At 41.0% G+C, this 24,014-nt stretch overlaps 1 protein-coding gene across 3 annotated transcripts in view; it reads right to left on the bottom strand.

Annotated features, from left to right (window-relative positions):
• Positions 1–9,878: 9,878 nt before the first annotated feature.
• Positions 9,879–24,014, bottom strand: part of WARS1 (tryptophanyl-tRNA synthetase 1) — a 57,102-nt gene continuing 42,966 nt past the window's right edge. For all 3 annotated transcript variants that reach the window (XM_068101525.2, XM_078784387.1, XM_068101526.2), the window contains 5 exons: positions 21,236–21,336; positions 21,004–21,116; positions 20,574–20,747; positions 10,736–10,876; positions 9,879–10,576 (listed from right to left, as the gene is read on the bottom strand). In XM_068101525.2, the coding sequence (XP_067957626.2) occupies positions 10,418–10,576; positions 10,736–10,876; positions 20,574–20,747; positions 21,004–21,116; positions 21,236–21,336 (688 nt within the window). In that variant the 3' untranslated portion in view covers positions 9,879–10,417. The remainder of the gene's footprint in view (positions 10,577–10,735; positions 10,877–20,573; positions 20,748–21,003; positions 21,117–21,235; positions 21,337–24,014) is intronic.

The raw sequence follows: 24,014 nt of genomic DNA, 5'->3' as shown, positions 1-24,014 counted from the left end.
AAGCCATTTTAGCCCGATTAAGCCATTTTAGCCCGATTAAGCCATTTTAGCCATTTTAGCCCGATTAAGCCATTTTATCCATTTTAGCCCGATTAAGCCATTTTAGCCCCATTAAGCTATTTAACAGCCGATTAAGCCATTTTAGCCCGATTAAGCCATTTTAGACCGATTAAGCCATTTTAGCCCGATTAAGCCATTTTAGCCCGATTAAGCCATTTTAGCCCCATTAAGCAATTTGAGCCCGATTAAGTCATTTTAGCCCGATTAAGCAATTTTAAGCCCGATTAAGCCATTTTTAGCCCGATTAAGCCATTTTAGCCCGATTTAGCCATTTTAGCCCGATTAAAGCCATTTTAGCCATTTTAGCCCGATTAAAGCCATTTTAGCCATTTTAGCCCGATTAAGCCATTTTATCCATTTTAACCCGATTAAGCCATTTTTAGCCCGATTAAGCCATTTTAGACCGATTAAGCCATTTTAGCCCGATTAAGCCATTTTAGCCCGATTTAGCCATTTTAGCCCGATTAAGCCATTTTAGCCCGATTAAGCCATTTTAGCCATTTTAGCCCGATTAAGCCATTTTTAGCCCCGATTAAGCCATTTTAGCCCGATTTAAGCCATTTTACCCCGATTAAGCCATTTTTAGCCCGATTAAGCCATTTTAGCCCGATTAAGCCATTTTAGCCCGATTAAGCCATTTTTATCCATTTTAACCCGATTAGCCATTTTAGCCCCATTAAGCTATTTAACAGCCGATTAAGCCATTTTAGCCCGATTAAGCCATTTTAGCCCGATTAAGCCATTTTTACCCGATTAAGCCATTTTAGCCCGATTAAACCATTTTAGCCCGATTAAGCCATTTTAGCCTGATTAAGCCATTTAAGCCCGATTAAGCCATATAAGCCCGATTAAGCCATTTTAGCCCGATTAAGCCATATAAGCCCGATTAAGCCATTTTAGCCATTTTTAGCCCGATTAAGCCATTTTTAACCCGATTAAGCCATTTTAGCCCGATTAAGCCATTTTAGCCCGATTAAGCCATTTTAGCCCGATTAAGCCATTTAAGCCCGATTAAGCCATTTTAGCCCGATTAAAGCCATTTTAGCCCGATTAAACCATTTTAGCCCGATTAAGCCATTTTAGTCCGATTAAGCCATTTTAGCCCGATTAAGCCATTTTTAGCCCGATTAAGCCATTTTAACCCGATTAAGCCATTTTAGCCCGATTAAGCCATTTTAGCCCGATTAAGCCATTTTAGCCCGATTAAGCCATTTTAGCCCGATTAAGCATTTTAGCCCGATTAAGCCATTTTAGCCCGATTAAGCCATTTTAGCCCGATTAAGCCATTTTAACCCGATTAAGCCATTTTTAGCCCGATTAAGCCCATTTTAGCCCGATTAAGCCATTTTAGCCCGATTAAGCCATTTTAGCCCGATTAAGCCCATTTTAGCCCGATTAAGCCATTTTAGCCCGATTAAGCCATTTTAGCCCGATTAAGCCATTTTAGCCCGATTAAGCCATTTTTAGCCCGATTAAGCCATTTTAGCCCGATTAAGCCATTTAAGCCCGATTAAGCCATTTAGCCCGATTAAGCCATTTTAGCCCGATTAAGCCATTTTAGCCATTTTTAGCCCGATTAAGCCATTTTAGCCCGATTAAGCCATTTTAGCCCGATTAAGCCATTTTTAGCCCGATTAAGCCATTTTAGCCATTTAGCCCGATTAAGCCATTTTAGCCATTTTAGCCCGATTAAGCCATTTTAGCCCGATTAAGCCATTTTAGCCCGATTAAGCCATTTTTAGCCCGATTAAGCCATTTTAGCCCGATTAAGCCATTTTAGCCCGATTAAGCCATTTTAGCCATTTTAGCCCGATTAAAGCCATTTTTAACCCGATTAAGCCATTTTAGCCCGATTAAGCCATTTTAAGCCCGATTAAGCCATTTTAGCCCGATTTAAGCCATTTTAGCCCGATTAAGCCATTTTAGCCATTTTAGCCCGATTAAGCCATTTTAGCCCGATTAAGCCATTTTAGCCCGGATTAAGCCATTTTAGCCCGATTAAGCCATTTTAGCCCGATTAAAAACATTTTAGCCCGATTAAGCCATTTTAGCCTGATTTAAGCCATTTAAGCCCGATTAAGCCATTTTAGCCCGATTAAGCCATTTTTGCCCGATTAAGCCATTTTAGCCATTTTAGCCCGATTAAGCCATTTTAACCCGATTAAGCCATTTTTAGCCCGATTAAGCCATTTTAGCCCGATTAAGCCATTTTTAGCCCGATTAAACCATTTTTAGCCATTTTAGCCCGATTAAGCCATTTTAGCCATTTTAACCCGATTAAGCCATTTTAGCCCAATTAAGCCATTTTAGCCCGATTAAGCCATTTTAGCCCGATTAAGCCATTTTAGCCCGATTAAGCCATTTTAGCCATTTTAGCCCGATTAAGCCATTTTAGCCCGATTAAGCCATTTAAGCCCGATTTAGCCATTTTAGCCCGATTAAGCCATTTTAGCCCGATTAAGCCATTTTAGCCATTTTAGGCCCGATTAAGCCATTTTAGGCCCGATTAAGCCATTTTAGCCCGATTAAGCCATTTTAGCCCGATTAAGCCATTTTAGCCCGATTAAAGCCATTTTTAGGCCGATTAAGCCATTTTAGCCCGATTAAGCCATTTTAGCCCGATTAAGCCATTTTAGCCCGATTAAGCCATTTTAGCCCGATTAAGCCATTTTAGCCCGATTAAGCCATTTTAAACCCGATTAAGCCATTTTAGCCCGATTAAGCCATTTTAGCCCGATTAAGCCATTTTAGCCCGATTAAGCCATTTTAGCCCGATTAAGCCATTTTAGCCCGATTAAGCCATTTTAAAGCCCGATTAAGCCATTTTTAGCCCGATTAAGCCATTTTTAGCCCCGATTAAGCCATTTTAGCCATTTTAGCCCGATTAAGCCATTTTAGCCCGATTAAGCCATTTTAGCCCGATTAAGCCATTTTAGCCCGATTAAGCCATTTTAGCCCGATTAAGCCATTTTAGCCCGATTAAGCCATTTTAACCCGATTAAGCCATTTTAGCCCGATTAAGGCCATTTTAGCCCGATTAAGCCATTTTAGCCCGATTAAAGCCATTTTAGCCCGATTAAGCCATTTTTAGCCCGATTAAGCCATTTTAGCCCGATTAAGCCATTTTAGCCCGATTAAGCCATTTTAGCCATTTTTAGCCCGATTAAGCCATTTTAGCCCGATTAAGCCATTTTTAGCCCGATTAAGCCATTTTAGCCCGATTAAGCCATTTTAGCCCGATTAAGCCATTTCAGCCCGATTAAGCCATTTTAATCCATTTTAGCCCGATTAAGCCATTTTAGCCCAATAGCTAAAATGGCTTAATCGGGCTAAAATGGCTTAATCGGCCTAAAATGGCTTAATCGGGCTAAAATGGCTTAATCGGGCTATAATGGCTTAATTGGGCTAAAATGGCTTAATTGGGCTAAAATGGCTTTAATCAGGCTATAATGGCTTAATTGGGCTAAAATGGCTTAATCAGGCTATAATGGCTTAATCGGGCTAAAATGGCTTAATCAGGCTAGAATGGCTTAATTGGGCTAAAAATGGCTTAATCGGGCTAAAATGGCTTAATCGGGCTAAAATGGCTTAATTGGGCTATAATGGTTTAATCGGGCTATAATGGCTTAATCAGGCTATAATGGCTTAATTGGGCTAAAATGGCTTAATTGGGATAAAAATGGATTAATCTGGCTAAAATGGCTTAATCGGGCTAAAATGGCTTAATCGGGCTATAATGGCTTAATCAGGCTAAAATGGCTTAATCGGGCTATAATGGCTTAATCAGGCTAAAATGGCTTAATCGGGCTAAAATGGCTTAATCGGGCTAAAATGGCTTAATCGGGCTATAATGGCTTAATCAGGCTAAAATGGCTTTAATCGGGCTAAAATGGCTTAATCGGGCTAAAATGGCTTAATCGGGCTATAATGGCTTAATCAGGCTAAAATGGCTTAATCAGGCTATAATGGCTTAATCAGGCTTAAAATGGCTTAATCGGGCTATAATGGCTTAATCAGGCTAAAATGGCTTAATCGGGCTAAAAATGGCTTAATCAGGCTAAAATGGCTTAATCAGGCTATAATGGCTTAATCAGGCTAAAGTGGCTTAATCGGGCTAAAATGGCTTAATCAGGCTAAAGTGGCTTAATCGGGCTAAAAATGGCTTAATCGGGCTAAAATCGCTTAATTGGGCTAAAATGGCTTAAATTGGGCTATAATGGCTTAATCGGGCTATAATGGCTTAATCAGGCTAAAATGGCTTAATCGGGCTATAATGGCTTAATCGGGCTAAAATGGCTTAATCGGGCTAAAATGGATTAATCGGGCTAAAATGGCTTAATCAGGCTATAATGGCTTAATCAGGCTATAATGACTTAATCAGGCTATAATGGCTTAATTGGGCTATAATGGCTTAATCGGGCTAAAATGGCTTAATCAGGCTAAAATGGCTTATACAAATATCATGGTGGCAAGAATTCCCATGTGTTGGCTGGCAAAGAAAAGCAAAAATTGCATTTAAATGAATTGAAAGTTTCATGTCGATAGCATTTTGGTTCTTTCATATCAATTGTTGATGCAAAGTATCCTTGCTTTAAATTTGATAGATATCTTACTATAATTCACCAAATGTCTGTCCATCTGTCTGTCTGTCCATCCATCCGTTCCCAGGTACTGCAAAAACGGCTGAACCGATCGCAACGAAATTTTGGGTGGGTAATCCTGGGGACCACCAGGAGTAAAACAGGCTACAGTCACGTGAAAAAGTAAGTACACCCCATGTAAAGTTTTGACTTTTTCAACATATTTCAACATACAGCTATTTGATCTTCATTTCAACAATATTGATAGATAAAGGTGATATAATATAACAAATATCATGAAACATTTACATTTTGTAGACCATTGTATAATTTAAATAAACATAAATGCAAATTTTGCATTTGGAAAAAGTAAGTACACCCTTGGCTCTAATAGGTGGTATTGCCTCCTTTGGCAGAAACAACCTCAAGTCGGCGTTTCTTATACCTGTCTTGAAGTCTCTGACATCGACTGGGAGAAATTTTTGCCCACTCTTCCATGCAGAATTCTTTCAGCTGTGCGATGTTTGAGGGGTTTCTTGCATGCACAGCTCGTTTCAAATCCCCCCACATCTCGATGGGATTTTGATCCGGGCTTTGACTTGGCCATTCCAGAACCCTCCATTTCTTTCTTTTCAGCCATTCCTTGGTGGATTTACTGGTATGTGTAGGGTCATTGTCATGTTGCAAGGTCCACCTTCAGTTGAGCTTCAACTTTTCGACAGATGGCCTTACATTATCCTCAAGCACCCTCTGGTACAATGAAGAATTCATCGTGGATTCTATGATGCTGAGCTGCCCAGGCCCTGATGCAGCAAAGCTGCCCCAAACCATAATATTTCCACCACCATGCTTTACATTTGGTATCAGGTTCTTGTTGTCAAATGCTGTCTTTGTTTTTCGCCAAACATGTCTTCTGGTACCGTGGCCAAATAGCTCTACCTTTGACTCATCTGTCCAGAGCACATTTTTCCAGAAGTGCTGGTCGTTGCCTAGGTGTTCATTGGCAAACTTTAGTCTTGCCCTGATGTTCTTTCTGGACAGCAAAGGTTTCCTCCTGGCACACCTCCCATGTAGATCAAATTTGTGCAGCCTCTTTCTAATGGTGGACTCGTGCACTTTGACATCAACAGTGGGAAGAGCTACGTGTAGGTCCCGTGATGACATTCTGGGGTTCTTAGAGACGTCTTTCAGCATCTTGCGGTCTGCTCTCGGGCTGAACTTGCTGGGGCGGCCTGGCCTGATCAAGTTGGCAGTTGTTTGGAATCTTCTCCACTTGTAGATGATCTTCCGGAGCTCTTTTGATCTCGGCATAGTGATGCCACACACTTCAACAACAAAGAGCAAACCAAACTAAATGTCTGAGATTTAAATAAGACAGGTTCCTCCAAGATCCTCTCTAACAATGTTCTAATCATTTGCACCTGAGCTGGTGCACCTGATTATAATTTTAGGTATTTGAAGTAGTGATAAATGTCGGGGTATACTTACTTTTTCCACATGCGAAATTTGCATTTATGTTTATTTAAATTATACAATGGACAACAAAATATAAATGTTTCATGATATTTGTTATATTATATCACCTTTATCTGTCAATATTGTTGAAATGAAGATCAAATAGCTGTATGTTGAAATATGTTGAAAAAGTCAAAACTTTACATGGGGTGTACTTACTTTTTCACATGACTGTATATTGTTTTTCCAATTGCAGCTTTGGTCTCCAGCATTTTCAGGTTTGGACTCCCACCTAACGTTATTGTCCCAGGTACCCCGGGTACCGCACAAACGGCTGCACCGATCGCAACGATACACCTCCATGCCCATGGGATTCCCACGGGTGACCCCACAAGTCTTCTTACTATAATTCACCAAATGTCCGTCTGTCCGTCCGTTCGTTCCCAGGTACCGCAAAAACGGCTGAACCGATCGCAACAAAATTTTGGGTAGGTAATCCTGAGACCCCCTGGAGTAAAATAGGCTGTATTGATTTTCCAATTTCAGCTTTGGTCTCCAACATTTTCAGGTTTGGACTCCGCCTAACGTTATTGTCCCAGGTACCACAAAAACGGCTGTACCGATCACAACGATACACCTCCATGCCCGTGGGATTCCCACAGGTGACCCCACTAGTATTTGGTAATTTGTCAAAAGAGAATGTAAATAAATTATAAGCACCCGGGAACGTTGCCCAGCAAGTAATCAGGACAAACCTTCTTTCAATTTGTATATTTTATGATTAATGTGCTGTGTTGGAGGCTCACAAGGTAACGCAAGACCTATCCCCATACTTTGTACCCAATTCAATTCATATGTTCAATGCTACTCAACCCAGAATGACTGCACTGTGGTCACAACCTGTGACAAAATCCGGTAAAAACAGACCGATTGGGAAAGGTGCTTTTAAAGCACTCTTAAAAGATGAACAGCTCGATTGGGAAACCCATTTAATGCGCTATTCGTATACAAAACACAAGCTCTTCAGCCAGGCGGAGGTATGCGCTCCAGAGTAGGAGCCGTTCTAGGTAGCTGGTCTACAATGGCGTCAGGATGAGCTGTTAAAGCCATAAAGATGTCCTTCAATTCATCCTTCTGTTACTTAATGGGTCCATTAACATTTTCCATTTTTTCCCTACTCTTTGGAAGTGGCTTAATGGATCGTATTGAAACTCGGCATGACGATTCATGACTATGTGCAAAAAATAATGGAGCCCTTTTTTAAATTCCATCCAAGTGGTGTGATAATTAACTCGAAAACGTAATCTATGTTTGTATGTACACCACATATCATGATATTCCATCATCTATGTCTACTCGTTAAGGGGTGAAAATACTTTCTGAAGCCACGGTAGGTGGAAAGTTTAATATTAATTGACTTTTTCACATTTTATTGTGTTACAGCCTGAATTTAAAATGGATTAAATTTAGATATTTTTGTCACTGATCGACACGTAATACCCTGTAATGTGGAATTTTCCTTTTAGATTTTTTTTACAAAATAATTAAAAATGAAAAGCTGTGAAGTCAATAAGTATTCACCCCCTTTGCTATGACATTCCAAATTGAGCTCAGGCACATCTAATTCCCTTTGATCTTCCTTAGGATGTATCTACAACTTCATTGGAGCCCAACTGCAGCCAATTCAATTAATTGGACATGGTTTCAAAAGAAACACACCTTTCTATTCAAGGTCCCACAGATCCCACAGTGCATGTCGGAGCAGAAATGCTACCATGAAGTCCAAGGAACTGTCCGTAGAACGCAGAGACAGAATTGTGAGAAGACAGAATCTGGGGAAGTGTATAAAACAATTTCTAGAGTATTGAAAGTTCCAAAGAGCACAGTGAGCTCCATAATTAGGAAATTAAAATATGGAACTACCCAAATTCTTCCTAGAGCTGGCCGTCCGACAAAACTGAGCAACCGGGCAAGAAGAACCTTGGTCAAGGAGGTGACCAATAACCCAATGACCACCGACAGAAGAACTACAGTGTTCCTTGCCTGAGGTGGGAGAACCTGCCGGATGGACAAGTCTCTGCAACCCCTCACAAATCTGGGCTTAATGAGAGTGGCCAAATGGAATGCACTCCTGAGAAAAAGGCACATGACAGCATGCCTGGAGTTTGCAAAAAGGCACATGAAAGACTCGGAGCACGAGGCAAAATATTCTATGGTCCAATGGGACGAAAATTGAACTATTTGGTTTGAATGCAAAGTACTACGTCTGGCGCAAACTGAGCACAGCTCATCACCCAACAAACACCATCCCCACCGTGAAGAAAGTTATTGAGTGGCCCAGCCAAAGCCAAGACTTGAATCCAATTGAGAATCTGTGGAAATACTTGAAGATTGCTGTTTACCGACACTCCCTTACCAACTTGACAGAGCTGGAGCAAATCTGCAAGGAAGAATGAGAGAAACTCCCAAAATCCAGATGTGCAGAGTGCTACGGATTCGGCACTTATTATTATTGCTGTTATTATTATTATTGTGGGTTCTAAGTATTATGGGTATTGTTGTTTAAGGGAAATGGTTATTGTGGTTAAAAGCGCTCATGGTAAAAAGGAGACAGGAAATCGGATCGTGACCCGGAAGGAAAAGGCGGTGGAGAAGAAGAAGTGAGGACAGTAAAAGACTTGCCTTGAAGCTCTGTATGGAGCGTGGTTGAGCAAACGTTGCGAGTGGACGTTGAGTCCTTGCAAGGAAGTTCGAGCGATAGGTGATATCGCCGGAGTATTGTAGAGCCTGCGTAGACGGGTATCGGCATTGAGATTCCGGAGAATCCTTGCCTCGAAGCTCTGGCTCGAGTGAGGGCCGTCCGCCATTTCACTCCGCGCGCTACCTTCATCGGAAAAGGTTTTTGTCGCGTCGGTTGGGCTTATCCTCCGGTGGTTTGCCGGGGACAGCTGGGCAATAAAGCGGCGTCTGAAGATTGCACTGCGGTTCGCTGATTGAACGGTGCAAGTGCATGTCTGGATCGCGTCTTTGGGAGTTCCCTTTCTACCGCAAGTTTGCGGGGTGTTGGACCACGTGACTTCTGTGTCGCTTCGACCGTCTACGCCTCGGTTGCTCTTGATCGGACATTGTTCCAACGATCGCCGGAGCGCATCAACTTCGCCTTGGAGGGTTATAGAGACATTGAGGAGGGCTCGGTTCCATTTCCTGGGAGTGCCGTGAGTTTGGGGTTACCATCAAGATATTGCTTGTATTGTATTGTATTTATGGTATTGTATTGTATTATTCCCGTGTGATTATTTAATACATTCTTTTTGTTGATACCCATTGGTGTGGTTTCGATCTTGATTTTGACACGGAGTAATATATATTTCTCTGCCGTGATTCCTCCCGGGGTTCGGAGGTATACCGAGACCAGGAGGTCGGGGAGGAACACGTAACAAAAGCTCATACAGAAATACCCAAGAAGACTCGAAGCTGTAATCGCTGCCAAAGCCACTTCTACAAAGTATTGACTTGGGAGGTCGAATATTTATGTAAATTAGATATTTCTGCATTTCATTTTTTATTATTTTGAAAAAATTTCTAAATAAAATATTTCACTTTAACATTATGGGGTATTATGTGCAGACCAGTGACAAAATATTTCAATGGAATCCATTTTAAATTCAGGCTGTAACATAACAATATGTGAAAAAGTGAAGGGATGTAAATACTTTCTGAGGCACTGTACAAACAATAATCATTCAGTAAAATAATAATTACAAGAACGATTAAAAGAAAAGATTGCTTTCCTTTTACTTTATTAGTAGAACTTTGTTTTATAGCAATAAAGATCAAGTATAGGCTGTTTGACCTAAAGATCAATCCAAACCATGTGAATGAAACCCATATCGCAAAAAGCCACACTTCTGCTGACGTGTAGCTTGAACCCCCACCTGCCCCAACCCCGAACAACAGATAATCTTCTCAATCTGAAATATTTTCCAAAGCTTTATTCTGCAAGTATTCCAGACCAACCACCCATAGCATTATTATGGGAATGCTTTAAGTGACGACTCAATCCCATTTCTTTAGAAGATATAAAAGCAGCAAATGTCAAGAATAATTGCATCACTTTTTATCATGGATATAGCAGCACGATCAAACATCCCTTGCGATGTATCTTTTTGTCAAAATAGTGGAGAAAGAGGACAAACATTGCATTGGGAGAGATAAACAGTATTCCTTTCTGTATATAGGGAATGATAGGACAGAAACACCAAAAAAAGGACAAGAGGAACCCTGAATTACCCTACTCCCTTCATCCAGACATGTCCAAACCCTCACAGGCTAACCCTCAGAATCCTTGGGGTCATGAATGTAGATAGGACCTCATCAGTGACAGCACGGCGTCGCTCCTGGTGTTCCCTTACTAGTGGCTGCAGAATCTCCACCAACTTTTTCTTGAGCTCCCCAGTCAGCATTTCACCACTGCTGTAATCCTGGAATGCACAACAAAGCCATATTTATATTTTGATGTTGATCACAACAGAGCAAGAATTTACATCTCTCTCAAACATTGAGGCCACTCTGCTTTTGTTTGTGTAATTGAAACTTCATTCACTTCTTTGCTTGCCCATCAACCAAGACCACCATGATACCTTGTGGATCTTTGCAAGTTGTTCATCATCTTCCAAAAAGAATGTCAGGTACATGTAAGAAACGTCCACCTCACAACAACCACCCAGACGTCGGTGCTCTTCCAGCGTATCTCTCCCCCCAGAGAAAGCATACTTGTTTATCTGCAAGAAAATGAGTATTATGGAGGATTGACAGTGGAGGAGAGGAATAGTAGAGACAAGTGTAGGGAAGATGGTGCCAGGTGGGAACATCACAGGGAATACATTTTATCCTCACCATAGGGGCAGGCATCAATTACAACCATTTTTTATCCATTTTTCTTTAAATTAAAACTCTTTTGAATTGTTTTATTGAGCTCCTTCCCTTGTTAGACATAAATTCCACAAAAATGTGGACGATACATATAGGCTCCGGGCCAGGTATGGTCCATCTGCACCCCCCCCACAACTCTCCGACCCTGGGTTTTTCTGAACCATTGGGGTGTCCTGGGGTGGAAATCAACTGGTAACAGTAAATAAACTTGGACTCACTACCCATTTGGTACCTATATTGGATGGTACCCTCAAAACAGCATATTTTTAAATCCGCGTTGCGCCATATTCGACACACGTGTTCTTTTGGTATTTGTGCCTGCTAATATTAACTCAGAATAAAAAGTTATATACCAAAAGAAAGCTGTTCATCTACTGATCATCATAGAATATTGACACATTACTTATAATGGTACCTTAATGGTCATAACTAGTGCTGAATAGCAGTACCCCACTTTAACGTAACATAATTCGGTATCGACCGTACTATTTCATCTTACACACATAATATGAACACATTACACCTGATATGCTTACATATATATTTTATTGGCTTTCTCCTGTATATCAGCTTTAATTTGATACCAGATACATCCCCATAGCTTCAATTCTCTTTTTTATACAGCGTGTCAAAGATACTACCGGTATGGGGTGATATTGTAGGCGATGCTGCATTTGTCAATTTACAAATGCTGCCACGTATATCATGTACATATATGTTGGACACATGACAAAATCTATGTATTGTTAATATGTGTTACTTAATATATTGTTGTATTGATGTATCACTGTAGTTTATTGCAGGAATTTTGACGAAAATGGCATGCAGATCCTTCCATGTTTGTATCCTGCGTAAATTGAGATCATCAGATTGTACAATTATGTTATTTAAGTGTCTCTTACAGCGACAGAACGAGTCAATTAGTTAAGTTAAACACCTTTTTTTACATAGTTAAGTATGCAATATAAGATATTTTTTATAATTAAGATGCAATTTATAATAATTATTCAGCTTGGTACTTACCAATATTTTGATGTGTTTTGCAGGTGAAGTAACAACGCTAATATGGAACATCCGGCGCGAGCGAAACGTACACGTGAGAGTGAACAACCACCCATTGTGTGCATAACTCATGTAAAGGGACTGAGCTATGGAGAGTTGCACTTGTTATCTGGACTCAAAAATTCTGAGAAGAAATTGGCCAAGCTGCAGGAGGTCAAAGAAAGACGCCTTGCACAACCCCCACAGTCTCCGCATATGATGAAGGACACATGTGATTTGGTCCCTGAATCTCTGGCCGGTATGACTCCCCTCTTCTTCAGCTTCGGTGGCCAAAACTACGCCAGGTATTTGTCGTATTTCTCCATCTTCTTAGCCAACGTAGATAGCTCGCACCCGGGAGCTTTGACCCTCATTCGACGAGGAGCAATCAGTGTTGCTCGCTCCTTTATCCCTGGGAATCGCTGTGCTGTTGACAAGACAATGGAGGAAACCTTCATGAGACATGCAAAGTCTCATGGTGGTGCTGGTGCGGGTATATCTGGACTACTCACCAATTACCAGGCATATCAGAGGTGGGTCCGCACCCTTCACGAAAGGTCTCTCTACGTTGATGCATGTCTTGGTATGGCTCACATGACAGACAGCGGACAGGACACTAAGCATCGTGATGTACGTCCCAGAGAGGTGAGAAAAGGAGAGAGGTTGGTGAAGAAGACCATGGATGCGGTATGCAGTTTCCTGAATCCATTCACGGTAGACACAAAGGACCAGCTGTTGATTCTATCGTCAGGCGGTGCAGCCTCTGATGATGTTGCTGCAGATGTTCTGAAGGCTGAAGCCATCGGTCAACAAGCTCATGATAAATTTGTTGAGGTCCGACTGAAAACTGGCGAAGATTTTTTTGAACCAGTAAAACGACTCAATCTCAAAACTCTGAACAACATGAACAAAAGTTCCAAGACCAAGACATCAAAGAACAAAGTCACCCAGTTCAAGCACCAGGGAAACGTTGCATTTCAGCTTTTGCTGAAATCGCAAAATCAAGGGCTACAACTTGACCTAAAGGAACTGATGTCATACCCATTAACTCCAGTACCATACAGCTTGGGTACCTAGCAAAGACAGACAAGGCAAAGGCATTCCAGCTCCTGACCAAGGACTGTACTGACATCACTGTACCACAGGCAAGGGTCACCCTGACAGTGTATGACGGAAATGCCACCTTCTACTATCTAAAAGACATTCCTAACAACTTCAGCCAGATCTGTTCCAAGGTCTTTGACATCATCAGTAAGACAGGAGATGTGGTGTTCAGCACAGATCAATACCTACCTGGATCAGTGAAGTCGATGGAGAGGCGACGTCGCGGCTGTGGAGAAAAGTTGATTCTAAAAGGAGAAGCTACAAAGAAACCGCAAGATTGGAAAATGTTTCTCTCGAACGACGAGAATAAAATCCAGTTCATCCGACTGCTACTCAGGCTCTGGAACAGTGACCAGTATGCTTCTCGGTGCCATGGTCGAAAAGTGATCTTGATATGTGAAGGGAAGGCATACCAACTCACATCCACAGATGGTCAGACAACAAATGCCAAAGAGTTGCCTCAGCTGGAATCGTCTCAAGAAGAAACAGACTCGCGCGTGATATTATACGTAAACTATGCCAGGAGCCAGAAATATGAGTTTGTTCGAGTGAAGAGCCCAGACTCGGATGTATTCTTCATCTTACTGCACTACGCCGCATCGATAAACGACATAAAGATACTGTTTGACACAGGCACAGGAAACAAGCAGAGGCTAATAAACGTCAGTAAACTCGCAGCAGACTTCGGCCAAGAGAAGAGTACTGCTCTTATGGCACTTCACGCCTACAGCGGTTGTGACAGCACTAGCGCTTTCCGAGGGATTGGAAAAATCAAACCTGTTAAAACGCTGCTTCGTCTGCCGCAATACATCCCTATTCTCAACAAGCTTGGAGATACGTGGGATGTGCCAGAAGAGCTGAACAATCAACTAGACAGCTTCACATGTGCCATGTATGGAAGAGGAAAGGTATCACACGTTGATGATCTGCGACTCCTGAGAATAAATGAGCTATGTGCCAAGGAGAATCGTCACCTACCCTCAGGCAATGTAGACATGGCCAATATTCCACCATGTATGAGGAGCCTCACACAGCACATCCGAAGGGTCAACCACCAAGTGGGAATTTGGAAGAGAGCTCACGTTCCTCGACCAAGGATTCCCAAAGCAAGTCCAGGCCATGGCTGGGAAGAGGAGAAAGGCTGCCTGGATCCTCTCTGGTATGATGGAGACATGCTTCCGCGTGAGCTGGCTGATATAGCTCAGGTCATGTCAGACGACGATGAGAGTGATGATGAATCAGGTGATGAAACACCTGATGATATGGATCGTGTTTTGTACAGTGATACCGATGAAAGTGACAGTGACGATGACTGATCATGATGGACATATGCCATTCGTGCAAGCAAGCCAACTTGACTGCACTCATGCAGTGTTTGACTTTTGTTGATAATTAACAAAATGCAATTGTTTGTTTGTGTTCTTTTGAGAGTGGATACTTGTATTATATGATATAATGTGGTTAACTGAGTGTACGACATACATATGTAATTGTTGGGATAAAACTGACTGTTAATATTATTATGATATCTGTTGTTGAGCAATAATGTTTGGTTTATCATCAAAATATTCGATACTAAAAAATTTTTCAATGGGATGTTAAAATTTAGTTTCAAATAAGAAATATTTTTACTTTTACAGTAAATATTCGAGCATTACATTGTTACTGTTCTGTGGAAGGTGTTTGACCCAGTGTATGAATATTAATATGATGATATTAAAAACTACTGTGATTAATAAACAAGTTTTTCTTGTTTAATATGTTAATAAGATGGCAGTATGATTATGATATTCGATTATGAATGACATTTATAAGTGTAATAGGCAGTTCTTTTGAATATAGACAAAGACTGTTACCGAGATTATATGATTCATGGTTCCCGCGAAACAGGTAGTATCTTTGACACGCTGTATAAAAAAGAGAATTGAAGCTATGGGGATGTATCTGGTATCAAATTAAAGCTGATATACAGGAGAAAGCCAATAAAATATATATGTAAGCATATCAGGTGTAATGTGTTCATATTATGTGTGTAAGATGAAATAGTACGGTCGATACCGAATTATGTTACGTTAAAGTGGGGTACTGCTATTCAGCACTAGTTATGACCATTAAGGTACCATTATAAGTAATGTGTCAATATTCTATGATGATCAGTAGATGAACAGCTTTCTTTTGGTATATAACTTTTTATTCTGAGTTAATATTAGCAGGCACAAATACCAAAAGAACACGTGTGTCGAATATGGCGCAACGCGGATTTAAAAATATGCTGTTTTGAGGGTACCATCCAATATAGGTACCAAATGGGTAGTGAGTCCAAGTTTATTTACTGTTACCAGTTGATTTCCACCCCAGGACACCCCAATGGTTCAGAAAAACCCAGGGTCGGAGAGTTGTGGGGGGGGTGCAGATGGACCATACCTGGCCCGGAGCCTAATAGTTCCTTTCAATCAACTGCCTCAACGTTTTGGAACAAACTCCAAATTTCAATCAGAAATATAAGGAGAGTTGTATCTTTAAAAATACCTGAAGACGTATTTATACCCTTCTGTGTAGCTGTTTTCATTCCTCCATTCTTCCCACCCCTCTTTCTTTCTCTTTCCTTCTCTCTCTCTTTCTCTCAGTGCCTTGTATCCATCAGCAAAAAGCACGATATTTATATAATAAGGCACTATATTTATAACACTATTATTAGGCTTCCAGTGGGTATTTCCACTGGAAGCCTATTGTTGTTGTTAAGATTATTATTATTATTATTCTCTATCATTATTATCATATTTCCTTGGCACACCTGAGCTCCTCACCACATACAAGGCTTTCATCCGCAGCTCAATGGAATACTGTTCTCCCCTCTGGGCTGGTGCTCCTGCCTCACACCTTGCTCGGCTTCACGCTGTTGAGGCCAAAGCTTTCAGAATCATTGGAATCTCCTGCAATGTAGTCAACACCGAGGGCCTTTCACTCACTCACCGCAGGCAGGTTGGTGGTCTTTCTGTCTTCTACCGACTCCTCTCCGGCCTTGCTCCCCCAGCTCTCTCTGTGCTCTGTCCCCCCAATATTCCTTCAGGTCGCACAAGATCTGCCTGCAACCCTCTTATGGTTAAACTGCCAAAGTCTAGGCTCTCTGCTCACCTTCACTCTTTCATTCCCCTTTTCTCCCGCCTCTGGAACAAACTCCTCCACTCCCTTCAATCCCACTCCTCCCTCCAGGTCTTTAAAACAGCTGTTCACCACCATCTCTTATCTTCCCCCATCGAAAACCTTGATCTTTTCTACCCCCGGTAATTCACCCCAGAGTCCTTGCAGTGTTCATATGTTTTATTCCTCTCCCACCTCCCCCCAAGTCCTCCCGATGTCCCTGCTCTCAAATGTTGTGTTTGTGTCCTTCCCCCTCTTCCCCCTCTCTTTTGTGTCCTTCCCCCTCTCTCCCCATCTTGTCTGCCGCTCCCCTTGTTTTTTGTGTTTTGTGTGTCGCTTTGTCTTTTTGTGTGATTAATGTTAGCTCTTTCACGAGCCTCGATCTTGTATACAAAAAAAAACAAAAAAAAAAACAATGTGGTCAACATTGTGCTGCTGATGAAAATCTGTAAAAAGTACTGCAACACTATATAAAGCACCAACATCAACCTTACTTCAACAAAGACATCTAAGCTTGCTCGATTGTATTTTTTTTTGTATATAAATTGTATACAAGATCTAGGCTCATGGAAGAACATGGTGTCAGAGGTAAAAAGGCAATTAACTGGCAGTGGAACAATGAGGGCAACAATTGGACACAATAATCAAGTTAGAATGGAAAAATTGGAAGGGAAAAAACAATAACCTGCAAGCACGATGATTGGATTAGGTTGGGTTCATAAGCGTAGGAAAGAACATGAGTAGAGATGGGGGATGACAAAGATTGTGGTGCAACACTTGCTTGAAGTCCTAAAGTGAAGAGTGTGATTGAACCATCTGTGGGAAGCAGTTCCACAAACCGAAGAAAAAAAGGAACAAAGGACTGGAGGTGGGGGAAGAGCTTGGATTTTGGTAGTTTATGCAGGAAGTGGTTACTGAAAGAGTGTGTGTCCTTAATGAGCTGGGGGAGAGTTGAAGTGCTGAGAGAACAGAAGGAGCTAAAGCTGAGGAGAGGCGGTCAGAAATAAAGCGGCCACAGACATATCTGCGATGTTAGAGCAACAGATCCTGTGCATCGGCCTCATTGTATGAGATGACAATAATGTTGAGAGATTTAAATTCCACAGAATCCAGCAGAGACAGACATGATGCTGGGGCACCAGCCCATATGGGAGAGAGTACTCCATTGAATTATTGACAAAGGCCATATAGGCTATGAGTAGCTCTGATTTTTAAAGGAATAACTTGGATAGAGAATGTCCAGTCTGCAGCTGGCTTTGGAGGTCAGCTTTGCCATATGGTCAGCCCAGAAATTATATAGCTGATGGTGAAGCTGAGAAGTTCAAGAGACTGAATTTTGTATGCCACAAGCAGACCATTCGGCAAGCAGAGCTTGATGCCAAACCGCGATGAATGCTTGAGATGTGTCCAAGGAGATAGTCCTGACCTCTTGGTTGAGATTTAGTGTCTCCAACCATTACTGAAAGAAGAGCAGTACGTTTCGGGTTGTCCGTCCATCCATCCGTCCGTCCGTCCGTCCGTGATAGGTTTTCGTTACCATGATAACTTGAGAATGGCAGAAGGGATCTGAGTGAAACTTGCTGCAGGTATGTAAAATGAGGTAAAGATAAACTGATTAGATTGTGGGGCCAATAGTTCAAAAACCAAAGGTCAGAGGTCATGTTTTAGGTTTTTTTTAAAAACCGTTACCGCGATAACTTATGAACCAGTGATGGGATTCTGACCAAAGTTGGTACAAATATGTATTATGATGCAAAGATGAACTTACAGACTTGGCATTTAATATGGAATATATATATTTTCTTGACTTGGGTTTACTTTCTGAACTCAGTATATCAATCTGGTGAGTTTCTTTTACCCTTCGGTGATGTCTTTGTTGAAAGAACCATGTCACTGATTGTCTTTCGCAGCAAGAAGTCAATAACAGGATTATATCACAGGTGGCGTGACAAAATGTAAGGACAGGTACATTTGACGACTGGCTTCACAATCAGGTATATAAGGGTTGTTGCATTCTGTATTAGTGGAAAACAACTGCTGCAGGTCTACAAAAGGTATTGCCGCTTCCTCTGGAGATGGTCCGTCAACTTGACAATGCTGTTTGTCGTGGAGTGGTGGCTTTACGAAATTTTGGCATGAAACAGCATGCTATTGCTCGGCAGTATAGCATCACTCAAGGTCAGGTGTCAAAGATCCTGAAACGAAATGCTCAGAGGGGTGTCCCTACTCCAATACGGAGGCCAGGACGTCCACGCAAAAAACCACAAGGAGAGATGATCGCCAGCTGCACCGGTTAGTCTGCAATGGCCGTGCCAAGTCAGCTAATCGGCTTAGGGCTGAGTGGCAGCAACTGACAAAAGTGCCTGTATCCAGTAGGCTAGTAAACCAACGACTGGTTCAAGCAGGCTATCGTGGCAGGCGTCCCATGAGAAAGCCACGCCTGACCAGACAACACAGCCAGCGCCGATTGCAGTGGGCCAGAGTGCACCGTCAATGGCAACCAGGACACTGGAATCACATGACCTTCAGTGACGAGTCTAGATTTCTGATCTATCGTCAAGATGGCCGCGTCCGAGTGCGCAGACAAGTGCATGAAGCCCACAACGAAGATTGTATAGTGCCAAGAGTCTAAGCTGGAGGTGGTGGGGTGACCGTTTGGGCTGCTTTTCATGCAGGGGGCAAAACTGACCTGGTTGTTCTGAATGGAAACCTGAACCAGTTCAAGTACAGGGCCATTCTGGAAGAAACATTGCTTCCATTTGCTCGTGCAGCCTTTCGAGGAAACTTTGTCTTCCAAGATGACAATGCACGGCCTCATCGTGCTCGCATGATCCAACACTTTCTTGCTGACCGTGGTGTAGAGCATATGGAGTAGCCTGCCATGTCTCTGGATATGAATCCGATAGAGAACTTGTGGGCAGAATTAACGCGTCAAATCGACAACTTGGACCAGCAGCCTGCCTCTGTGCGTGAATTGCAGCAGGCTATTTTCACTGCATGGCAAGCGATTCCTGTCCAAACCTTGGCAAATCTCGTGAGCAGCATGCCTCGACGTGTACGTGCTCTCCTGAATGCTCATGGGGGTTACACGAAGTACTGAACTGTAATTTTACTGTCCGTAATCCCAGTCATAATTTAGCTTTTGCTTTTGTTGAAAAAATTTGGCTAATGTGCAAAATAAAGAGATACTCTGGAAAACGTACAGAAGTTTAACACAGTACTGTCCGTGAATTGAGTTCGATATCAGTTTACATCACTTTCAAGGATCAATTTATTTGCTTCGAAATGTCAAATGTGTTTTTTGTTTCTTTTAAAGGTCACATTAACCAAATCTAGAATAATTTCAACATAATTCCAATGAACTTTTGGTTCTAAGTCATCTTGAAAAGTAAGTTCACCCCCACAAAAAAAATATTCCATATTAAATGCCAAGTCTGTATTTGATTTTGGAGTCAAGAGGTCAAAGTCTGTAATAGGTTTATAACTTGAGAACAGCTGAAGGGATCTAACTCAAACTTGATACAGGTATGTATAATGATGTAAAGATTAACCTATTTGATTTTGGGGTCAAGAGGTCAAAGGTCAAATGTCAGATGTCCCGTCAGGTAAAAATTCTGTTACCGAGCTAGCTTGTGAACCAGGCATGGGATTCTCACCAAACTTGGTATAATTATATATTATGATGCAAAGATAAACCGATTTGATTTTGGGGTCAAGAGGTCAAAGATCAGAGGTCATGTTAAGTTACAATTATTTTGTTACCGCCATAACTTAAGAATTGCTGAAGGGATCTTCGTCAAACTTGGTGCAGGTATGTATAATGAGGTAACGATGAACGGATTAGATTTTGGGGTCACAAGGTCAAAAGCAAAATGGTCACGTTAAGTAAAAATAAGTATGTTACCACGCCAACTCGTGAACGAGTAATGGGATTTTGAGCAAACTTGGTATAAGTATATATGATGCAAAGATGAACTTATTTGATTAGCCCATAAAAAAGAGGTCAAAGGTCAGAGGTCATGTCAGATAAAAATGTGATAACTTGAGAACAGCTGAATGGATTTAAATCAAACTTGGTACAAGTATAAATAATGATGTGATAATGTGGACGAATCAGTCGATTCCGTGATGTCGAAGAGTACCGTTCTCGTTTCTATTAAGATAATTAAAACAGAATATACGCATCTTTACTTTTTTACCACCCTCATGATAACCCTAGCTCCATAAGCCCATCAGAATGAACTGGCAGACCTTGTGTACCTTGTTTTTGATCTGCTTAGGGGAATCAGTGAGGAATATGGCGGAGTTGGCATCACTAGCACTCATTTTGGACCGTGCCCCTTGCAGTGCAGGGAAAAACGTTGCATGCAGCAACGCTGGTTTGGGGCAGCCTAGGCGTGGTGCAACATCCCTCGTCATACGAAAGTATGGGTCCTGAAGAAAATTGGAGAGTTTGGGGGGGTAATTGAAAGATTGAAATGGTTAGAGAGACAGGGGTAAAGAAGATCAGATATATTAAGTGCCATTTTAATGTCGTAACAAACAACATGAAAATAATTATTAGTCAAAGCAGCTGAGGTGGGCTACCCAAACATTACATTATGTATGGAATGCAATACCAATGTGACATGAGATAAGCTCATTTTATTCATACTCGTAGCGATAGAAATCATACGCAAAACCGATTCACCTGGTCAATGGCACAGGGAATGAGGCAAGGCACATCTTCTCGCTGCTGAAAGGTGTGAGGGAATGAAGAGCTGAAGGATGGTGCAGCTTGTACGGCTGGAAAGGCAATCTTACCTGGGAAGGGTTGAGAGTATTGGGGTGAATAAAGATGGAAAATGTTTAGGTTAAACTGTGTGCAAGAGGAGATTACAAATAAAGTTCATTGAGATAAGACTTTTCCTTCTTGTTCTCACCAATGCAGTCACTATCTCCAAATCCAAAGATGCCCTTGACCTGATTAAAAGTCACCAACTTCTGAATACGAACCACATTTCGATAAAACTCGCGGCATTGCCTGCAACACACAAGGCTTAAGTTATTATTGCAATCACTCTTTATCTTTCCCTTTACTGCAGAGCTAATAAAAAAAAAAAGAGAAATAACTTGGTTATACTTTTTGCTTTTAAAAAGATATGTATGCTTAAAGTAAACCATTTAAAAAGAATAATAATTATTACATCCACGAACATGCTTTTAAATCCATCCACACAGACAGACTCGAACAAGGCCAACAGCAACAGCGGCATAGCCGGGCTTGTAATATATTATAAACCACAAACACATATGATTAGCTTTTTAAACAGTCGCGAATGCTGTTTATAACATTAAACAAAGAAATTTGGAGGAATCCCAACATCCATGCGGTAAGCTTTACTTGCAGAACTGAGCGAAGATCTACTGTAATCTATATACCCCACAAGGGTTGGATAAATAGCATGACCCTTCCTGCCACAAAAGTGGCGTTTTTCGTAGCGGCCTTTTGAAACCCACCAATTAAGGTTTTGTTTTGAAAACCACCAATGAAACCCACTTTTCCTGCTGTTTAATACGAAACTGAAAGGGAGGACGACCGGGGTGTGCTCATTTACCAAGCTGTTAGCTAGCGCTTGCCAGGCCAGCCGTTCCTAACGGTTTTGAATGGAGTGCTTGCTCGAATGCTTAAACCACTTGGCGATCTCACCACAAGAAACTTGGTAAATTAACACACCAAATGTTCTTGAGACCCGACCATAGATCGACTGTAATCTATATACCCCAAAGAGGAATGACACTTCTGCTCCTCCTGTAGTGAGCGGGTGTACCGTGTACTAGTAAATTAAAATGTCGGTCGGTGGAGTCAGCAGTTGTAATGACATCATAGACGTAATGACATAGCGTGACGGCAGGACACAAAACTGCCACAACTTTAAATATATAGAAGATGATATATTTTAACCTCCAGTAACTTTGCAGTCACTACAAAGGGATTAGTGTTACGATTAAATTTACTATAATATTAGCATTACCTTATCATTATTCTGAAAATAATATTACTAAAAAAAACCTGAACTCATTCCTTACTTCCGCGTTATTTGTACCATACACCGCTGATTAATTGCGGCGTACGATACACCGCTGATTAATGATTAAATCATGAACCATACACCGTTTAAATCTAGAAACTTTGCAATAACGACAAAGAATTGCAGTGTTACGATTATATTTACGATATTAATAGTATCAACGCTATTATTATTATTATTATTATTACGAAAACAACTACTGTATTAAGAAACCTGGGCTAATTTGTCCGAAGCGGCCTGAAGGTGAAGCATGAAGGCATGCAGCCTAAGGCGCATACGTACTGTGTCGTTGGAAGATCCATAACGTCTATGCTTTCGATATTTGATGATCCTTTAAACAATCGGTTTGTTTGTGTATCACACTGAATGAAAAACGTAAAGGTAGAGCATGGCGATTGTAATACATGACAGGTTCGACAATATGTTCGGCCTGAACGACATTGGAATCAAAATGGCGGAGTGTGGAGTCAGCCGTTGTACACTGTAATGACATCAGACGTAATCACATCACCCTGTCATGTGACCAGATCCTCAGCTATGATTGTGTCCATTGTACTGAGTTGACCATGGAAAATCGTTTTTTTTGTATCCGGATAACTTCTACAACAATACCTCATAAATTCAACTACCATGGGAGTAATTTACATAATCATAGTCATGATGTGTTTGCATTGCACCCATCCGGATCAAATGGGTTCATAAACAAATCAGCATATCGGAATAGCACCTCAATTCCCTATAATCACGGCATGCTATTCTGGGGTGAAAATGCCCCTGTGAATGGGTCGTTTCAAAAATAATAATAACAAGTACACATACATTCAAAGTACACCGCCCCATGCCAAATAATTAAATATGCTGCAGCGCGGCATTGCCGGGGCGCCTCCGGCGCCCGGCAATACCGCAGTGCAGCTCATTGAGGCTGCATTGGGAGGGAGAGGTGTACACTAATTGATTGATTAATTGTATAATTAAAATCAATAAAAGATTATCACAAAATATTTTCATAATCAATTGGCTAATCGCATAACTAAACCACTAGTGCTTCACCCGAAGATGTATCTTTTAGAAATTTAATTAAATAAGTCATTTATAAAAAATTAAATAATTAATTGATTACTCAATAAATAATTAATCGATTAATCAATAAATACTTAATAGATGAAATGATTAATCAATAAATCAAAAATATCCTTGATAGCCACATCACTTGGTCACTCATGTCCAAATATTAGCTTCCCAGCTCAAAAGGTGCCTGAGATATTGGCCAAATGAGAAAGAAAATAAATAAATGATTAATAATGAAAATAAATAAATAATAATCATAAAAAAATTAAATTATTAATCAATTTGGTCAGTGAACACATAAACTACCACTATTTCATCAGAATCTGTAACTTTAAAAAAAAAAATTTTTTTGTCATTAATCGAATAATTAAATAATTAATCGATTAATTGATTAATTAATAAATCAAAAATATCCTTTGCAGCCAAATCACCTGGTCATTGGCATGTCCAAATATCAGCTTCCTAACTCAAAAGGTGCCTGAGTTAATAATGGTCAGAAGAGAAATGAAATTTAATTAATTAAATAAGTACTTAATTAAACGCTAATAATTAAATAACTCCT

Source organism: Myxine glutinosa, chromosome 9 (assembly GCF_964187855.1).
Source record: "Myxine glutinosa chromosome 9, kmMyxGlut1.1, whole genome shotgun sequence".
NCBI lineage: Eukaryota > Metazoa > Chordata > Myxini > Myxiniformes > Myxinidae > Myxine > Myxine glutinosa.
Note: the sequence above shows the minus strand (reverse complement) of the source record. Positions and strands in the feature narration are given on the sequence as shown.